Raw genomic sequence first — 21,746 nt, forward strand, 5'->3', positions numbered from 1 at the left:
CTCTCTTGGCTCTCTCGACTCTTGCCCTCTCCCCTTTCTCTGTCAGGGTTTCCCCTCCCTTCCCCCATCATGTCTCCCTCTCTTCACCTCCATCTAATAAACCTCTTTCATATAAAATCTGCTGTGTGCCTCATCATTCATTAATTTGTTCCAAAAGGTACGATAGAGATGACGAAGAAGTGAGATATCTATCCAACTCCACAAATATTTCTGAAACACCTAACTTGAGTGGCGCTGCAGCACGGACATGGTGGTGGCTCTGCCTCTCAGGCAGTTAGGATTGAAGTCCACGCAGCAAGCACTATCAATGAATGGCACCTGGGGGACTTCTAACCCAGCCTGGGGAAGTTGTGCTGAGCACCACAGAGAAGATAATGTCACTCAAAGTCCTAAAGAATCAGCTAGCCTAAACGACTGAGGACTCAGCGAGGGAACAGTCAGCGAGGGAACAAAGGCACCAGAGAATGGAACAGTATGAGGTATTCTGAGGACTTGGACTTGTTCAGTTTTGCCTGGGGGTTGATCTGAGAGGTGGATAATGAAAGAGGTGACTGAAAAAGCAGAGCAGTGGAACAGGAAGACTCCTCTCCACCAAGCAGTGGGGTATGAAAGGAGGCAACATGCTTCCATAGGAATTTTAGATTAACCCATGCTGTCGTCTCAGAGGGTAAAAAAGGCAAAATGTCCATTCAGGATGCCATAGTAGGAAGGTAGACAGGAGTCTGAAAGACCTATGAAATGCAGCAGAATTCAGGATCCCAAAGAAACCCTAACAGCTATGGCTCATGATGCTCAACAAGAATGCAAAGACAATTCACAGGGAGGAAAAACAGCATTGTGGGAAATGGTGCTGGGACAGCAATGGCCTGAAAGAATGAAGTGAAACCCCTACATCACACATACACAGAAAATATTGCAAGGTGGATTACAGGTATAAAACAGGAGAGGTCAAAGTACATAATTACCAGGAAAAGAAACAGGAGTAGGTCCCTATAACCTTGGATTATGCAATTATTTAACTAGGATGCCAAGAGCACAAACAACAACAACAAAAGACACACAGGGATTTATCCAAATCTAAAATGCTAAGCTTCAAAGGAACCTATCAAGAAAATGAAGAGATGTTGGGTATGGTCGTGGATGCTTTAATCCCACCACGTGGACAGAAGCACGTGAGATCTCTGTGAGTTTAAGGCTAGCATAGTGTCCATAGCAAGTTCCAGGCCAGGCAGCTCTACACAGTGAGACCCTGTCTCAAGGCGAAAGAGGGGGTAGCAGGTGGCAAAAGAAGAGGGAGGAGAAATCAGAAAGAAGAGGAGAAGACATTAAAAAGACCACACGGAGGATAAAAGAAAATATTTGTTAATCACATATCTATATGTCTTAGGGACTAGTGTCCAGAACACATATAGATCAATAGTAGAACGTGAAAGGGCTCAACTAAACATTTCTTCACCAAAGATACACAAATGACCAATAAGCACATGGCAAGACGCTTTGTCTCACTGTCACAGTAGAAATGCTAGTCAAACTGTAAGAAGAAACTGCTTCACACTCTTGCTAAAACGGCTAAAGCAAAAAGACCAACAATGGTAATAAGCATTGATGCAGACACTGAAAAACTGGAACCCTCAGGATATTGCTGATGGGAATGTTTCAGCTGACAGAGCCAATCCTTTAAAAGGCTGCTAGTATTGTTACTTTATTTTATGAATGGAGGCTTTGCTTGCGTGTATGTTTGTGCATCACAGGCATGCCTGGTGCTCATGCGGCTCAGATCCTCTGGCACTAGAATTAGAGATGGTTGTGATCCTATTTAGGTGCTGGGAATTTAACCCCAGTCCTATGGAAGAACAGAAAGCAACAGTTTCCTCGTGCACTGAGCGAACAGTCCTTGGGGCTACGTCCTGGTGTGTGCAGGCCTCTGCCCCAGAGGATGTGACCGGGAGCTCGCCTGTGTGGGATCCTGCATTGTATTTCTTTGTTGCCAGGCAGATGAGAAACATCTTTTACTGTATTGGGTTACTTGCCAAATACGTCTAAAAGGAGACTAGAAGGCTGGTCTCTTTACTCTATTGCACAGTTTTCTGGAGTAAACAAACTCTTAGGCTTGGTCCTTTTCGTTAGACATTTGCTTGCACATACTCAATACATGCAGGCCGATGTGTCTACCCAGGCCAGACCTTTCTAGGTGACCTGCTTCACTGATCAGGAAACAAGAAGCTGCACCTTGGTGTTCTGTGATGCCCCAAACTGCCTGACTTCCAGGAAGCCCCAGTCACCCGAGTAGCACTGCCAGGGGGCCCCTTGGTGTCCACTTGAGAACAGAGGAAGATGTTCAACTCACTTGGCTCTGCCGATGAGCCTCAGCCAGAGTGGAGGGCTCCCCTTTCCTCAAAGACCCTTGACTGGAGGAGAGGATAAAGCTCTCCCAAGGCACTTTGCCAGACACTTCAATAAAGGCACAGCAAAGAAAACATTTACGCTCCACTGAGTCTACAGGTGTGAGTGCTGTGGGGACGGCGGATGAAGGTCCCCATTCCAGAAGGACATGACATACTCAGAAGAAACAGGACCTTCCAGGTTTCAGACTTGAGCATCAGAAAACAGGAGAAATTGGAGCGCAACGTTAGGAAGCATTTCCCTTTTACTTGCCTCTGTTTGATAAACCTCCGAGCCTCTGTTCCCTGCCTTTGATTGTTTTGTCTGCCCATTTCCTGCTAAGAGTTGACAAAACAGCATTCCTGAGTAGGAAGATAACAAGCGCCTATTTGCTGAATAACATCGGGAGGAAACTGCCAGCTCAACCATTTTGTTGTTTACTTGTTCAAAAGGTTCAAAATACCAATTAACTTGCTGGCTCGGAAATCTTTGATACCCTGAGATTTACTGACATTTTTTTGAAACTCTCGTTCATATCTGCCTAATGGTTTTCTGATCATGAACAAAGAGGTACCAGTCTGCTTAGCATTTGACCTGTTTTCTTATGTTTTCATGTATTCAACATTTTTGTGTCTAAAAATAGTTATATTCATGAGCTAAAATTATCTTTGCTCCCCCCTTGTACATCTCCAAATTTAAGACTGAAGAAAAAAGGAGAGGGGGGCTTAAAAATACAGTTAATTTTTTTTTCTTTCTTATTTTAAATTTAGAAGATTTTATTGCAAGAACTTTTTCCCTTTTACTTTTCCATGGAACTTAGTAGAGTTCGGAAGATTTAATGAAGCAACCTAACATGTACATACATATATTCAAGGTGATTTTTCAATATATATTTTTAATTCCATTTATAACACATATGTATTCTGATACACATCAGAACAGGAATAAAAGGACAATGCAGATGAGGCAGACTTTTTAAGGTTTTTCTCATCCTGTGATAGGTGTGCTTCTTTCTCAAAGGTGGATTTTGTTCTTGCCGTCTATTATTTCTTCAGCGGAAGTCCTACCTGTAACTACATGGCACCCAAGAAGCGCTTGAACCAGCTGTGGACAGAAAAGCAAGCTCGGATCCTTGGACAAGTCAGCTTCTGGGTTTGAAAACCCCTACTCCCTTGCACTTGGCATTTCAGGATAAACATGGACCGAATGCATTGAACTAGGGACATGAAAATGTGGAGGGGGAAGCCGGCCTGCTGGGGTTCAAATCCAGGCCCTTCCATTTATACCGAGCGATCCTGAGAAAGTCACATCACTTGTTCCTACGTTGCTCAACTTGCAAGCAGAGAAAAGAGTAAAGCTAGCTCACCAGATTGTCCTATAGATAAGTGAGCCTTAAAATGAGTGCTTAAAATGCCCTGGATCTTAAAACATCTTGGGTGTTGATTAGCAAGGTCCTAGTGTACTGCCCAGACCTTGGGAGCAGAGAGGGTGCTGGGGCACACTCAAGACCTCCAGAACATCGCCCCCCCCACCCAAGAAGGGTTGCTTCTGTTACCACAGTGCAATATCCAGAGAATCTGAGACCCAAGAATTCATAATATAAAATATTTATGAACATTTTTTAAGATGTGATCAGAAGTCAGCCTGGCTTGTTCTTGAGTTTTCTGCAGTATGGTTGGAGCACAATTTTAAAAAATGCAACATTTAAACATGTAAATGACATCTGGTGTTACTAACAATTGCATGTTTACAAGGCAGTTCTGGGAGGGGTCTCGGGAGAAGGATGGGTCTCCCAGAAGACAGAGGCAGACAGAATGAAGCTAATGTACAACATGCACACGGAAGGAAGGACACCAGCTGACCTTTTCACAAACTCTTCAAAGACGATGCGGTGGGAGTAGCCCTGCCTGCGGATGCTGACGGTCTCCAGGATCCCTGTGGAGCGAAGCTGGGCCAGGACTCGGTCTCGGGAGAACTGCAGGGCCTTGCGCTCATCGTTAGGCTTAATGCAACGTACAAAGTGGGGCTGTCCAACCACCATTTTGGAGAGCAGGTCCATCAGGGAATACTGGCAGGGAGAGAACGGAAATGAAATGAGAACTGAGGCACCACGCGCAGGGGCCTGCTGTGGCCTTCAGAGCAGGGGGAGGCTTGTGAGGCGCCACAGATCGTTAAAGAAGAACATGAAATCGGCAACGGGAGATGGGCAACGTCATCTCTCCCACCAGCTGCATGCAGGTTGAAATCATTCTTTAAACATCTGGTGCCAAAGCAGTATCCGTACACGACAAAACCCCTTTAGGTTAGCCTGGAATGGCATCTACTATCCAAAACAGCGACGTATTATACTGTAAAACACCCAGCTTGGGGAAGTGCTACCTGTTATACTCACCTGAGAACCACCAGAAAGTCACAGCAAGTCATAGTGATAACAGTGGTAATAGGATGAGGGAGGGAGAGGGAGGAAGGGGAAGAAGGAGGTGGGGGAAGAGGAGGAGCAGCAGGAGGAGGAGGAGCAGGAGGAGGAGGAAAGAAAGATTATTAGGGGAGAGAATTATGATGAAGGTGAACTAGTCCATACCTTGCAGAGAAGGAAAAGCATGAACAATCGGAAGGGTGCCTGTGGCATTGGGGGTGGGGGGGATCGTTCTCCAGGGTTGTCCATTGTTTGAGCTCTCTGAGGCAATTGCAGGCCACACAGGAAATGAGTTCCAGTCTACCAAAACCACTCTTCTTACTGATCAGAAGTGGTCTTAACTAGCTAACCGAAGTATCTTGCTTTTCTGCACTAGCATTCAGAGACCAGTATTTTGAAGATACCGAACTGGTTTGTGTGGTCATATTTTTGAAATCTATAAGGTAGAGGCTTGACCTCTGATGCCTATAATGTGAATATTGACGATCACATCACAGTCAAAGAGCCTCCAGATCTCAAGGGGAAGCACACACACACACACACACACACACACACACACACACACACAGATGCATGCATATACCAAGGGTTACTAGGAGGATAAGAACGTGACTGATAAGGAGTACAGGACAAGGATTCAGAAGATAAGGAGGAAACGGCAATCGTCAGTAGCCGATCAGAGAAGTTCAGCAGGCGCTGAACGCTGCGGGCTGTGGGAGCTGTCACGGGAACTGCAGTACTCCTGGAGTCCTGGACTCCGAGGTCTGCAGCCCCTCGGCTCACGCCGTGAGCCTGGTTCTACTCTGCCTCTGAAACACTGCCATCTCTGTCAGACCCTGATAGCTTTCGGTTAACTGGCATCTGTGTTTGGTCCTGGCCTCTCTCACATCTGCGCCTCACGTGGTGTGATGGTTTGAGTAAGACTGCCCTCCACACAGTCATATATGTGAATGTTTGGGCCTTAGGGAGTGTCACTGCTTGACAAGGATTAGGAGTTGTGGCCTTGTTGAAGTAGGCGTGGCCTTGTTGGAGAAAGTGTTACTTGGGGTGGGCTTTGGGGTTTCAAATGCTCAAGCCAGGCCCAGTGTTTTTCTCTTCTGGCTGCATGCTGATACAGATGTAGAACCTCTCCAGCTCCGTGTCTGCCTGATAACCGCCATGTTTCCCACCTTGATGAAATGGACTAAACCTCTGAAGCTGTAAGCCAGCTCCAGTGAAATGTTTTCCTTTATAAGAGTTGCCATGGTCAGAGCATGGTGCGGGGGCCGCATGCCTGTAATCCCAGCACTCAGGGAGGCAGACGCAGACAGATCTCTGTGAGTTTGAGGCTAGCCTAGTCTAGAAAGTGAGTCCAGGCCAGCCAGAACTACACAAAGAAACCGTGTCTCGAAGAAGAAGAAGAAGAAGAGGAGGAGGAGGAGGAGGACGAGGAGGAGGAGGAGGAGGACGAGGAGGAGGAGGAGGAGGAGGAGGAAGAAGAAGAAGAAGAGGAAGAAGAAGAAGAAGAAGAAGAAGAAGAAGAAGAAGAAGAAGAAGAAGAGGAAGAAGAAAGAGTTGCCATGGTCATGGTATCTCTGCATACCAACAGAACATTGAATAAGATATATGGCAAGTCTAGGACAGTCCTTTCTAGAAGCAAGGGAAGCATAGAAAAGCCAGCCTTCATACCCGGAAGTAAGAAGCCATGGTTTGTCTCTTCATGTTAGTGGTTTCTTCTGGATGACGAATCACCTCCAGCGTGTCTACCTAAAGGCAAAGGAAGAGGGAAGTGGTTTGAGGATATGGACAGTTTATTCATTTTTTTCAAAACCTGAAAAGCTGTTTAGACGATAACCTCAGGGAGTGAAGTTTTTAGGAGATAATTATGAACACCGTGAGGAGAATTCTGAAAGACATTTAGAGGAGGCTGGGTAGGAAAGGAAAGATGTGGAACATTCAAGGAAACTGGGCAAAAACCAGAGGCATGGCAGAGGCCATGCATTTGTACAGACATGGTCCCTGGATGGTTGTGTTCTGGTCACTGTGATAAGCCTCTGGTTTGAGGGGTCCAGGGGTAGAACTCCTAGGGAAGTGGCAGGTGAGGAAGTCACTTGATGATAGATGTATGAGGTGGCCTACCCACATCTCCAGGGTCAGGAATCAGGGTGCAACCAGGCGAGTCTATCCCATTCCAGGCCATACCCTGGCAACCCACCCGCTCCTGCTAGACTGACTCTACCTCCCCAAACACCCCCAACTAGGGACCAAACTCATGAGCTTGTGAGGGACATTCCACATTCAACCCAAGTCCTATTGTACTGCAGGGACTCGGACCAGCACCAGCTATACACCAGCCCTCAGACCCTGATCCTCAGCCTCCTCCTACCACCACAGTTCCCACGTGCTCCCTACAAGCGGGAGTTGGGGCGCCACGTCAGTTAGTCAGGAAGCTCCCAACAGTAGAACCTGTTGCCAACCGTCTCTGCAACTACCTGGGCTGATGGAAAAGGAACTTCAGAATAGAAATGATTACAGCAGTAGACGACAAGAAGCCCATTTCCTTATCGTAGCTCAAGAACAAAACCCTGCTTTGGCTGGGGGAGGGCTGACGGGCATTTTGGTGCCAGTCTCTTGCACAGGTGTAGAGCCTCCCATCTGATCCAAACAGAAGCAAGGACTTTTGAACGGGAAGTTAACTGTTGTCAACATGTGGTTTCTACCCCGGGGGACTGCTGTTCGGGTCCATCCTCCCCATGAGGAGAAGGCTCCAGTTCCCTAGAGTTGAGCAGGGTTCCATCTATACATAGACCCCATGCATGGAATTCTAGATGGTTGTCCACATCAAAGCAAATACCAAGCGTACTGTACATGGAATCACTCGGCCCACATTATTATTATCCCATTCTACACATGAAAAAGTTAAGGCCACAGGTTTCTGGGCAAGCATCCTACAGTCTCACAGCCAGGGTATGCTGTGTCCAGGACTGAGGCCTGCTGGTTTCTAAGCCTTACTTCTTGTCACTATACACTGCCATCTGTGAGGTTTGATGGAACTTACAAAGCAGAAGTCTGAAAGTATGGCATAATCACAAAGATTTGCCTCATCTGTCAACCGAATTTACTCTGCCATAAAGATATGGATTCCAAACAGTCCCATAAACCAGCCAGAGCTCAGCAGTAAAGGAGACGCTGAGGAATGTTCTCCTGGTCTGGGTAAATGCACACCATCTGCAGCTGAAAACCTCAGAAGTGTCTCTAATCATCTTCCTGACAAGGCCCTTCGTCGAGGATTTTTTACTACTATCAAGTGATAGATATACCCAGCTCTTAAGAAGAAAGAGCCCTACAGTACCGGTCCTCTAGGAAGGCTCTGTTCTGCCTTGCCAACAGCCTATAAGTGCTGGTGCAGCCAAGGTGCCGGATGCATGCACACACACACACACACACACACACACACACAAACACACACTCACTCACACGTCCGTGCAAACAGCAGAACCAGGAAAGCCTCTTGGGTTTTTTTCTTTTTTTTTTTCCTTTGAAGCATTCCATAAAGCTGAGGCAGGTCACTCTCTGACCTCCTCACTCCCTTGAAAGCATGCAGGTATCTTACCTAATATACAAGGAAGGATTCCACACAAGCCACCAAAGAAAGGGCTGAACCCTGCCTGTCTGATTAGACAAAGGTTTCCCTGTGCCTTTGCTTCCTCATTGCCCATGTCCCAAGTCTGTCTTCTGAAAGGGGGCTCTAAACCAGGAGCTTGATGATGGGTGACAAACTCACAGGGATCTTTTTATCCTACAAAGCCCAGCTTCACCGAGGGCCACTTCCATCATGTCCTCTTAGATAATGTAGAAGCCAAATATTAACTTTTTGTTTTGCTTTGTTTTTCTGAGGTAGTCTCACTAGCACAGGCTGGTCATGACTATAGAATGGCCCTATCTCTGTGACTCCAGGACTGGATTACAGATGTGACCCCCATGCTTGCCTGTGCGTGCTTGTTTGCTTATTTATTGCTGTTGTCTTTTATATTTTTGAGTGCCTTCACCAGAACTTCAGCTCATCCCCTTTCAAAGGATAAACACCCTCCAGCCCTGTGTACTCATCACGTATATCCTTGTAAACATGGACCAACATGGACCACGCACTTCTCAGGTGGGCAGGCCTGGACAATGCTCAATGGAGCAGGGAGGGAGATGGCTCCATGTTGGATTCTAGGTGTGGAGAGCAGAGGCCCAGGCCCTAACAGGATTCCAAATTCAGAAATCGAAGAAAGGAACGAACTCTGGACAGTAGGGAATCTTCTTGTGTTGTGATCTCGTTTTAGAATTTTTATAGAAGCCAATAACACTACTGGGTGTGGTGACGCACACTTGTGATCCCAGCATTCGGGAGGCAGAGGCAGGCAGATCTCTGTTAGTTCAAGGCCAGCCTGACCTACAAAGTGAGTCCAGGACAGCCAAGGCTACACAGAGAAACCCTGTCCCGGAGGGGGTAGGATGAAGCACACATAGAGACCACAATCGTATCGTGGAGATTCTCAATGTGTTTATTTGCCTATCTGCTAAGATTTCACTGCAGCCAATGTCAATCATTAATGCTTTCCTGGTCATTCACGGAATATACCTCGCAGTGAAAAGTCAGGGTCTGCTGGTGCCCAGCTTTCCGGTTAGAGTCAGGGGGTCAGAGCCGCCTCGTCCAGCTCTCCTAACGCCGGCAAGGGGCCACTCTCAAGGTCAACTTAAATGCCTGTGGTTTTGCACTTATACAAAGTTGGTAAGTTTTAGTTCCGGGGGCCAAGTGTAATGTTCAAGTGCCGTATAGAGTTCCTGTGCTCAAAAAGAGGGTGGTGAGCCTCAGACAGAAGGTGTGGGCCCACAAGCTTCCCTCAGGAAGCCCTGGGCCCTTGTCTGTGAGTTTAATGATGCAAATGCTGCAAGTGAAATGTGGCTTTTATAAAAACACTGAACAGAATCAGCTATAAAATGTGTGTGTGTGTGTGCCTGCATATGTGAACATGTGTCCCTGTGAGCATGTGTATATCTGTAAGTGTGTATGTCTATGAGTATGTGGGGGGGGGTGAGTGTGTGTGTGTGTGTGTGTGCATGCTGAGGGTTAGTTTGGCTCTGACCACACTCTTGCTGGACCCTGTATTACCCTCTAGGAGCAGTGGTTCTGCATTGCCGTTTGCAGTGACTTTATAAATTCTTACAAATAAGGAGAATCGACTGCAGTCAATAAAACAACGCTCTCATGTAAAATAAGGAAGTTCTTAGGAGTACCTACAGGCTTACACATATCTCCCCGACAGGTCCACACAGCCATGGTCCTGATATCTTGCCACGGAGAAGCAAGATGAAAATTAGGGGTTCAGATGGGTCACAACAGCAACGTGGGCATAAACGTTAGCATTAGATAAAGTCTTTGGAGTCCTGCTATGAGCAAGTAAATGTTTTATTCTCAAGAAAGTTAATATAAATGTGTGAATTCGTATCAGTTCTGGAGTAACAGTTAATGGAATTAGACATGATCAATTTAGTTCTTTTTATTAACTACGTTAATGTGTTATATAAATAAAAAGTAAGAAAGTCCAGGAGTGTGGACTACTTACTACTCCAACACCTTTGAGAGAAGGAGTTAGGATGTAATTTTTTCCTCTTCTTCTGGGGTGTATCAGAAGACATGCCTGAAACTGTGGACCTCATCAGACCCTACGGATACTATGCTTTTTCCTATGTGCACGTCTGTATGACAAAGTTTAACTTATAAATTAGGCACAGGAAAAGATAAACAACCACAACCAATAATTCTAAAGTCAACAGTTCTAAAATTATAGTGTATTAAAGGTGCGTCTCTTACTCTCCCTGTAAGGAAGCTTCTTTTTTGGCATATCACATTTGCCAGCATCGCTATTCTGATGTTTGAGAGACAGCACCAAGAGAAATAGCATGAGAGCTCATACTGTCATTAGATGATAGAACACTTAAAACTTACAAACTGCTTAATTATGAGATTTTTCCATTTTGTATTTTTTAATGTGAATCAGAATTGACCACCGAGGGCTAAAGCCACAGAGAGCCAAACGACAGCCGGGTGGGGTACTGTCTACACAACAGACATCAATCAGGTGGCCTCGAGGCCCTGTGTCAACATCAGTTGGAAGGGCAGAACAGCCAGGTATTATTTTATGGCTGGAAATTTATGACCCCCCCCCATCATGGCCCCTGTGTAACTCATTTTCAGAGGACAAGAAAGGATTTGGTTTGTTTTCTTTTCCCTCCTTGCTGATTCTATCTGGTGTCACACTTACCTTCTGCAGGTTGGTGATAATCTAATGGAAAATTTCCTTCTCTCTTCCAGAAAGACTACGTGCATATGTCACTATTCTACATTAGGTTTTTCCTTTTTTTCTGACATCATGATTGCAATGATTCCACAATTCAAATTTCCCACATTTTCAAAATTCCCCTTGTTCCCTGAAAACCCCCGGTCACTGTTGCAGGCGGCATAGGCAGCGGCAAAAGCAGTGTGGCTCACTCTGGCATTAGCACCCACTCCCAGCCCCATCAGAGGCACAGATCCACGGCTCACCTTGGCCCTCCCAGTGCTGAAATGTGGAGGCAAAGATCTTGAGGATGCTGTGATCCTAGCTCGTGATTGGGCCAAGTTTCCTGAGCAAAAAAGACAAAAAGAAATTTAAACTGGAGGAAAAGTTAAGAAACCGAGTTACAGATAATTTCCACTTTTACGTCCTTGTATTCTTCTGAGTTTTCTGATTGTGCTTGGAAGAATTTTAAAAAATGAGAAAATTTTCAGCTCGCGTGATGGCTCAGTGGGTAAAGGCGTTTGCTATCTGACAACCTGAGTGGAATCCCTGGGTCCCACACTGGTGGAAGGAGAGAACTGACCACCTCAACTTGACCTCTGACCTCCACGTGCACGCCACAGTATTCCTGTACCTTCACTCATTCATATGTACGTGATGTGTGTATGTATATATGTCTACATATAAGTACACACATATATATGAATACATATACATATATGTACATGTATCCAACACTTAGCCTGTACAAAGCTCGGGGCTTAATCTCTACTATAATAATAATATAGTTTTGTGCATGGAACTATATATATTATTGTATAATATATACATACATGCATATATTATATTATGCAACATATATAATCTGTATCATGTATATATATATATATATATATATATATAAATGCTATACACATATATGCATATGGTATAAATTGCCTTCCGGCACTTATACACCTATATGTGGAACCTAAATCTTGTGGTTTAGACTTGGTCCCATCCCCAAGACAGCCTGTTATGCAGATGCAAATATTCCCAAATCTAAACCCAAAATTTTGAAAATCCCAAATCTGAAAGGCTTCTGCGCCCAAGCTCATGGACAAGTGACCATCCGGCTCGCTGTTATCATTGGCTGTGGACGATTCATGTCGGACGTAAAGCAGAGAAGGTGCGAGAAGACAGGCGGCCTCTCCACTCCCTCCGTGAGCATCAGTTAGGGAACAGCAAGTGTGAACAGACGAGGCCAGCTCCCGGCTCTGCTCATTCCATGGTTTGCCTTTGAGGGCTGAGGAGGCGCTCAGTCTCTCCCCCCCACTCCCTTCACCAACCCCGGTGTGGGAAGACATTTGTTTGCGTTTTTGCTTACAGAGTCATTTGATTGTGCAACAGAGCGAAAACTCATCAATGAAAGGAAAGTCTGAGCTGTGTGCATATATGCAAGACGCTCAAGATTTCAAAGTTTTAGCAAGTCTAGCCCAGAGATGTCCAAATGTTTTCTCTGGTGACATCTTCAGAGGCTAAACTGTGATTAATAGCCTGCAAAGAACCCTTTGAAGCGGGATTGGTGACATCAAAGTCATAATCCAGGGGTGGCAGGAGCTTTATAATGAGTGGGAAGCATTTTAACACATTTCAAAGGATTTACAGCACAAATAAACAACAGATCCCAGCCCTGACACACACACACACACACACACACACACACCTTCCAGAAGCATAGCCTATAGAAACTTTCCATTTTCATTTATATGTAAATACAGTGTTCACACTCCTTTCAAATGTCAAGGGTGCTTGGTGCTTCACCCAGGACAGCATCTTCACCCAGAGCCTCTGCCTGTGCTTCTGGGAAACCGGGATTACCGGTGTGTTTCCTGGGTGAGTCAGGAGCCTTTCGTAGAGGCAGTGAAGAAACTGAGATCCCATGCGGGAATGTGAAGTGTTGCTCAAAAGCTCCCACCTCCTCACTCTGCTGCTCCCAGCCTTTAAGTGGTTTAAGGTGGTGTAAGACAGAGGGGGCACCTTGAAAACTGGTTATTTCCTACCTTCTGAGGAGTGTCACCTTCAGTTACCTCGAATGCGTGGTTGTTGTTTTCAGTAATTCCACATACCTCAGTGCCCTCTGCTGCCCCTCGGGGCTGTCTGAGCTTACTGCAGGGTGCTGGCAGCCCAGCCCAAGGTGAAAAGTACAGCTCCCTGTTTGTCTACCCTACAAAAGGCCTGTGCTGGCCCTGTCTCTGGCCGGGCTTCCTTTGAGGAAGTCTCCTGCCCAAATGATTGGTGATCGCTCACTGCAGAGTGGGACCTCTTGAAGGCTCTATCGGTTCTTTCCCTAAAAGTATCAGCAAAGGCTGATGAGAGAGAGTTCTGCAAAGCCCCCCTTCAACACAGCCTTTGATGGTTTCACCCCCGCACTGTTGTTCGGTGATCCTTACCTGACCCTCACGGAGGGCCTCCCTCTGAAAGACCTACCACATTCAAACTTGATTTCTCAACTAATTCTGACCCTGACTTCCTTCCTCCAAAGCTTTGGCCAGAACCGTAGTTCGGGCTGACAATGTCTGGGGAGCTGGCTCAGGGCAGACGGGGGCTCTGTGGTGTTTGCAGTGACTCTAATCTATTCACTGAGGTTCCTGACATCGTTGTGGCTAATAAAACATAAGGAGCTAAATTCAGTGGTAATGTAAAAACCATACTGTGGTATTTTGTATGTTAAAAGTACTTACCATATCTTTACAGCCATCTAATCTGCAACAAGAACTCGTAGATCTGATATACTGAGGAAAATTAAAACAGCTCAGATTTGGATAGCAGGAGCCCAAGGAGCACAGACTTTGTAATATTAGATTTCATCCTTGGTGGGTTTTTTTTGTTTGTTTGTTTGTTTTTGTTTTCCTTCCCTGGCAATAATCAATGACTTTAGGTGTTGATGTTAATAAATACACAGAGTGGGAAGACAAGTTTCCCCGCCCATTTAGACATTGCTAAATCGCAGCTGAAAGGAGAACAGATGATTTATTTAGAAAGGAAAGGGTCATCATTTCGCGGAGTAAAGAAATCATGAAGAAATAAGAAACCAGCCTGTCCCACACCTGCTCAACTGAAAAATGTGGAGAACGGTTGTCCTGCGGCAAGACGGGAGGTGGAGACAGACAGAAGAACCATCTGGAATCTCCTAGGCCCCGTCTAGCTTTGTAGCAAGGCAGAGAGAGCCCGCCTCACCATGTGGGGCAGAAGGAGGGTACGGGCATAAAAGCTGTCCTCTGACTTCCACACGTATGCCACCGTGAACACAGGCATACATCATAGGTGCACTAACAGTAGTGAATTTGGAATGGATGAGTTGGAAAAGAAAAAAATACCCAGCGTTAGGTCCCTATCTGAGACAGGGCGTGGCTGGCATGCCCCGCCCACTACCTAGGGGCGGGGCTTCCCCTCTCCCATCCGCCCTCCGCTATAAAATCCAAACACTTTGGTTCCTCTCGCCCTTTTGCCCTTCCCCTTCTCCCCACCTCTCTCTCTGCCCTTGTCTCCCCCTAGCACTCTCTGTCTCTCCTCTGCTCTCCTCTCTCTCTTTCTGTGCCTCTCCTCATCTTCTCTCCCCCCTTCTCCCTGTGAGCGCTTCTCCCCTCTCTCTCCCTCCTTCACCCCTCCCGCGCTACTCCTAATAAACCTACATTTATATAATATAGCTTCGTCTCACCGTTAGCTCATTCCAATATTAACTCAATCACCCGGATAACCAACTCGCTATTTTCTGACTATACAACTTTGTCTTTATGACACACTCGAGGGATTCGGAACCCTAGAAGACAGCTTTCCCGTACTGCGTTAAATTACATTGTTTTTCTTTAGATTTACTTATTCTGTTTTCTGTGTATGCATGAATGTGGGCACAGCCTATGCACACCTGGTTCCTCAGAGGTCAGAAGAGGACCCCCTAAAACTGAAGCTACACCTGGTGTGAGCCATCATTTAGGTTCTAGGAACCAAACCCAGGTTCTCAGCAAGTGCTTTTAACCACCGAGCCATCTCTGCAGCCCCTGGATTGACTTTTAATTGTCTCGTATTTTAAAGAAGTTTTGCATAATTAACAACTCTAGACCCTGTGTTTGAAGGAATCCAAACCAAGGCTCTCTCTGACGATTTGAAACAAAAGACCTGCCATTTAATAATGTTTAAGTCATTCTCACGTCTTTAGAGTTAGGATGCAATTAGCTACTGATTTAAGGAGAAGGAAGCGAAAGCAGCTGTAAAGAACAAAAGCCAGCAGAGGTTGCCTATCTGACAAGCACTGTAATTCAGTGCTAACCCCAGGGGCTAAAGCTAGTCAGTATACTCCCAGTCCTTTCCGTTCAAGGCAGATATGCTACTTTATATTAATATTAATCTCTAGGAAGGCAGACATGATTTCATTTCTCTCTTTTTAAAGATTTATTTATTATGTGTACAATGTTCTGACTGTATGTGTGCCTGCAGGCCAGAAGAGGGCACCAGATCTCATTATAGATGATTGTGATCCACCATGTGGTTGCTGGGAATTGAACTCAGGACCTCTGGAAGAGCAGCCAGTGCTCTTAACCTCTGAGCCATCTCTCCAGCCTGATTCCATTTCTTTTAGATATCACAAGCTCTTTGACAACAACCACTAAGTATTTATTTTTGTTCCTCTTCATTGATCTGAAAATATTTTTCAGTACCTGGTATAAGCCTTATAAAATGGGGCTGGAGAGATCGCTCAATGATGAAGAGCAGTGGCTGCTCTTCCAGAGGATCTGGGTTCAATTCTCAGCACCCACGTGGTGGCTCACAACTGTCTGTGACTCCAGTTACAGACACTCTCATACAGTCATACATGCAGGCAAAACACCAATACACATGAAATTAAAATGTATATGCTTTTTTTTTTAGGAAAACTTGCCAACTGCCCTACCCGTGGCAGACAGTAATGCACCAGAACACACATCCCATTGCTTTTGCAGCCACCTCCTAGACACCAAGACACCAAGTGCATCTACTACTATCTCTTGACAAACTTCCATATCACAGATTCTCCATTTAGTCTTCCCAGGTCACCTCTGGCTCATTGTCAGGAGAAGATGAACAACTGATAGGAACCAATTTGCAGTTAGCGTAGCGTTGTGAATAAGTATGAATCTGAATGAAAAACATTTCTAGATTTCCTGTCGCCAAAGCCAAGATGTTCCTTGGTGATACCACACTGAAAGTTAACTAATATGGAGCCTTTGGTGTCCCCTTGGCTTCTAAGCTTCTTGGAGGAGGAACTAGGACTCATCCTGTTTTCACTGTATACCCAGCATTTAGCTCTACATGCCTATCTCATAGCAAACGATAATTATGTGTGAATGCACATGTGAATGAATTGTGTGTCACTGAATTTTACATGGCACTCAAAGTCCTCAGAGCCCACGGCTCGTCTCACTTCCCTCCACATGTCTTGAGCTCTTTGCTGGTCTCTGTCCGGGCAATGCTCATGTCATATTTCAGATCCTTTGCTTGTGTTGTGTGATGCTTGCATTGCAGAGAGGTAGTGGTTAAAAAACATGAGACCCAGGGTCAAACTGCCTGGGCTTTGTCTCAGACTTGCCACTGGCGTGCTTTTACTACCTGGCTTTTATCATCTAGAGAGCTGGACAGATGTTTACTGAGCCCGGAGTGGAACGTGGTCCTGTTTAGTTTATAGTTAACAGAGTTGAAGTTGCAACAAAGGTGCAGGTGTTGGCAGTACAGGCAGGCTGGTGGAGGCCACGTGGGACCTCTGGGGTGCCGGCTGGTCAAGTTCTAGCCAAGTGTGACTGAGTCATCAATTCAGAGACTAAGTCATCGTTTCTCCAGCACGTGTTTTGAAAGTTGTGGGAATGCTATCAGTTAAGGGTTCCATTTAAGTAGAATATCATGGAAAACCCATTTTTTTTTCCTGTTGCCTAGAGCCTCATTAGTGTTGGGCTGGACAATTAACTCGGAAGTTAAGAAGTAAATACGTTGAGGGTTTAAGAGTTGAGAGCTTACTTTATTCTTTACCTGTTTATCCTCTGAATGCACAACTCTTAAAAGCTGGAAGTCATAAGCTATCAACAACACAGAGCATTTATAGCATTGCATGATATTAGCTATTGCTTTACTTTACAATTTCTGGTGAATAAGGAAATAACTGTTGAAACTGGATTATTTTTAATCCACTAAATACTGATATTTACTGAGTATTTACAATGTGGTAGACACTACACCAAGGATCTAAAATTAATCAGCCTAAAAAGGAAGGAAACTAAGCCAAAGGATGCTAAAGCATCTTGCTTAAGGTCAGAGAGCCGAGCAGCAATGACCAGAAAGTCCCACCAGCACTCACTCCTGTCTAAATCCAACTGTGCTTGTTTCAGGCATTTTAATATCACAGGCAAGCCACTGAATGGCTGAATGAAACTGATGGAACTGATTGCACCCCATAGATGATATGAATTGGGGATGGGAGCACTTACAGACTAAATCAGATCAGCCAACTAGAGATCCCAATGATTACCCAGAAGTCAGTTGAGATGGTTAAGTCAAACCTTATCAACTGGAAGACAGTTCATGTGGTTTCCTTATAATGTGATCTACCCCTGTGGAGTTCGAGAAACAGAACCCACTCCACTTACATTGGATCTCGATAAAATCTCAGCGGTCCTCTCTCCCAGGGTCCTACACTCCAGTTCAGTTAGGCAACATTTAATTTCATTTATGAACGCCTCACATATGCGAGCCAGTAAATTTCATAATTGTTACTCTGCACAGCTGGGGCTTAAAGCTTTGCTTTGCACACACTGGCACCAAAGCAAAATGATTAACTTTATGTGTATCTAACATATGGACCAGACGGTTAGAAGATGGTCTTGGGTTCTGAAGAGAAAGAATACAGAGTCTGTGAACATGCCCCAGATTCCTAAGGGGTGGGGCAGAGTGTGAAGTTTTGATCTGTATTGTATCTAAGGAGTGAGATTAAGAGCACAATGGCTTTGTTTCTAGTTGCTTTCTTTAAGGAGCCCAAGGTTAGCTTTTAGGAAGGTGGGTGGCTGAGAGTGAACTGAGAGCTACACTATAAAGAGATTTTATAGCGGAATAAATTAATAAACTATAATTTTAAACTGTGGGACCTTTTCTCCAGTGTGAGCTACTGAAATATGAAATAAATAGGAAAAATAAAAGGGATGATTCTTTCATCTTAAACAGGAACATTTTTCTTCTCTATGAATGAGAATACTGGCAGAGAAAGGCAGAATTAATGTTTTTCGTATATTTCTGGCCATTTGAAAAAAATCAAGGCTGCCATAGTTCCTATACTTGACATGATCATTAAATAAATAAAACAAAATGGCCCTAAATTGAACCACTTAAACACAAAAGGTGCTTTCCTAACGGAATTTGGAGCAACACAGGAAATAGTCACATGGGAACAGCAGCAAAGATGACTTAACAGCAGACACTACGTTTCCTAGTGGACGCCTTTTTACAACTCATTATTATTACTTGCTTTAGGCTTTTTGTTTGTTTGCTTTGCTTTTTCAAGACAAGATTTCTCTGTAGCCCTGGCTGTCCTAGAACTAGCTCTGTAGACCAGGCTGGCCTCAAACTCACACAGATCTGCCTGCCTCTGCTGCCTGCATCCCCAAATGCTGGGATTAAAAGATGTGTACTGTCACCACCCAGCTTTGTTTTAGGTTTTGTTTTATTTTTTCTCTTCTAGGATGGGGCAGCATCAGGGACCTCTCTAGAACTAGGAACACCAGAGGAACTTTGGAAGATGGATTTCAGCTCCCCACTAGAAGAGAGTCCTAGACAAAGAAGACAAGGAAGAAAGACCTGGGCTCTGCAGAGTCTTGGTGGGGTCCACGGAGCTTCTACCCTTCAGATGTTTTCACACAAAAATATCTTACAGCTGCCTTGGCTGTGCTTCTACATAAGATCCATCCAGGTCTTTCAGTAGTAAAGATCCTTCTGGACTTTCATAATCGTTATTTTCCACATTTTTTTTATCATGAGAATCTCTCACTTGGGAGGGGGGAGATGGATCAGTCTCCAAAGGGCACACACATAAAAAGCTGGTGAGCCAGCATATGCCTCCAACATTGGAGCGCTGGGGAGTCAGGGGGATTCCTGCAGCTTCCTACATGGCCATTCTATCCAGGCTCAGGGAGAAACACTGTCTCAAAAAAATAGGGCATGGTGGTATACACTCAGGAGGCAGAGGCAGGTGGATCTCTGTGAGTTCCAGGACAGCCAGGGCTATGCAGAGAAATCCTGTCTCAAAAAGCAAAACAAACAAACAAAAGTGGGGAAGAGATTGAAATTAAGGAAGTTACCTCTGGCTCACATACAAGGTCACTCACGTATCTATATGGACACATACAGATGCATACATACATGCCCAAACACAGAACATATATGTACCTACATGAGTGTGTATGCATACACACAGACACACGCACCCTTCCATTTTTCTTGAATTTGTGGAGAGCTGCTTGCTTGGCAAGCTCCTTTGTTATTGAGTATTCAGCAAAAATTTTCACCCTGTCTTTACCTTGGAATAAAGTTAAGTAGGATGTTTTGCCAAGTTCCTTTAACTTGTTTGTGTGACCTTGCACCATTTCTGCTATCCAGGGAAGGGATCTAAGAAAACAAATTTGGCTGGTCCATGAACCCCTTCCTTGTATTGATGTGACTTGTTTTGCTTTGCCTATAAAAAGGAGCTTTTGAATAAATTCGGGGCTGCAGTATTCACTGACAGTCCTCTAGAGCTGATCTCTCGTGTCTTGCTTTATTTCTTTCAATCCTCACTCCTGGCGTGGGTACTATTCAACTTTGTCGGCAGGCTTCAGCCATAAATTCCTTCAGATCCCACAATTTCTCCATTTCATGAAGCTGTGAAAAGCACTGTTTCGTCCTGAAAATACTAGACGTGTCTATGTATGATGAGAGCCACATAAGTGTTACCCTTTTCTGGAACTCTGCAAAACTCGAACAATAATTTCTCTCACACATTGGGAAATGGCAGGAAGTCTGCATATTAAAAGATATATATTTGATAAACAAATGAAACAAGGGTCCAGAAAGATGACTCTGTGGTAAAGAGCACTGGCTGGTCTTTCAGAGTTCAGTTCCCAGCACCCACAGGCACAGTTCACAACCACCTGTAACTCCAGCTCCTGGGGATTTGACACGCTCTTTCTGGACTCCAGAGGCACCTGTACACACATGCTGTACTCTCTCTCTCCCACTCTTTCTCTCTCCCACACACACACACTTTTAATAAATAAATAAATGTAAAAAGAGAAGCGCCAACAGCAGCACCTGGCCTGTCACCTGGCATTTCTTTCTGGAGAACCACTGTGATCTTGGCATGTGTGCATTTCTCTCTGAGAGCAAGTATAAGGCACTTCTGTGGCAGGGCAAGGATTCCCCACAGCACACGGGTCACACGGCTGATACAGAGCCTGTAAGATGTAGCTGGTCTGTACCGAGATATGGCATCAATGTAAAACACACATCAGCATTTGAAGAAAGTACCAAAGTTAAAGATCTCAGTTTAGGCTGATTACCTGTTCAATAACATTTTTCACCTATAATTTAAATATACCACTGAAATTAGTTTTACCTATTTCTTTGTAACACATGCCACCCTTCTCTAGAGAAATCCAAGAGACATTTCATACATTAGCTCTTAGGCTACAGATTGGTAGGGGTCCCTAGTAACTAAAGCTTTTCTTGGTACAAAACCCCTCAGCACCTGTGGATGCTGTGGCCAGATACTGGCTCAGAGTCCTCAGCTAGCTGGCTACTTTCCAAACCTAGTTAATGGGGTGGGAGAAACTGCATAGAAAATTTTAAGGGGAAAGAAGCACTGAAGCTGCTGTATTTGACTTGGCGAAGAGAAATCAAGGCCTACAGGCTTGGAGGTAGGGGGAAATGGAGAGTTTCTAGGGGGGACTTTCTTCCCTCCACCACACCACACACTTGGCCTTATGGAATCTAACGAAGACCGGATCCTTATGGACGAGGACTGAACGCCATTAACAAGTGGAGAAAGAGCCAGGAGAGGATGTGTGGGATTTCTCCTGTGGCTATGGACTCTGCTTCATCCTTCAACCTGTCCCAGCCCATGGAGGCTGGGGCTCCTGGGGAACTCACAGGCCTCTGAAGCTCCAGGCCAGACCGTGAGTACTGATCTGGAGTGTGTGCACATGTCCGCCAGCCGCAAGGAACCCTAGGCCGTGGTTCCAGGACACTCTGCTCCTGTGTGCTGGTGCTTCCTGGCACCATCTGTCCTGGGCCTCCTCCCTGGGAGGCTCCAAAATCCCATTCAGATGCCAGAGTGGCTGTGGTCACATCTGCCATCCCAGGGAGTGCTAGGGGCCTCACACTTGTCTCTAGACTGGGAACATGGGGTTCTGAGTGGAGTTCCTTCTGAAGCTTGCAGTTTATTAAAAGAAACCCCAGGATCTGGCAGGCGGCAGCCACCACGGTAAATCACAGACCATCCAGGTTTCCTTTAAGTGCTCTTGGGACTACCAGGAAATGCCAATTACAAATGGCTCTGGGGCTGCCTAGAGCCCCAGAGCCCCAGCTCCTCTCTAATAGCTGGGAGGAGATGT

At 45.3% G+C, this 21,746-nt stretch overlaps 1 protein-coding gene across 1 annotated transcript in view; it reads right to left on the reverse strand.

The window, feature by feature from the left end:
* Positions 1 to 21,746, reverse strand: part of LOC110549836 (myosin-IIIb) — a 159,775-nt gene that overhangs the window by 126,260 nt on the left and 11,769 nt on the right. Inside the window, exons 5-7 of the mRNA XM_021639253.2 lie at positions 11,370 to 11,449; positions 6,467 to 6,544; positions 4,245 to 4,450 (exon numbers count right to left, since the gene is read on the reverse strand). Coding sequence (XP_021494928.2) covers positions 4,245 to 4,450; positions 6,467 to 6,544; positions 11,370 to 11,449 — 364 coding nt within the window. The remainder of the gene's footprint in view (positions 1 to 4,244; positions 4,451 to 6,466; positions 6,545 to 11,369; positions 11,450 to 21,746) is intronic.

Source organism: Meriones unguiculatus, chromosome 8 (assembly GCF_030254825.1).
Source record: "Meriones unguiculatus strain TT.TT164.6M chromosome 8, Bangor_MerUng_6.1, whole genome shotgun sequence".
Taxonomy (NCBI): domain Eukaryota; kingdom Metazoa; phylum Chordata; class Mammalia; order Rodentia; family Muridae; genus Meriones; species Meriones unguiculatus.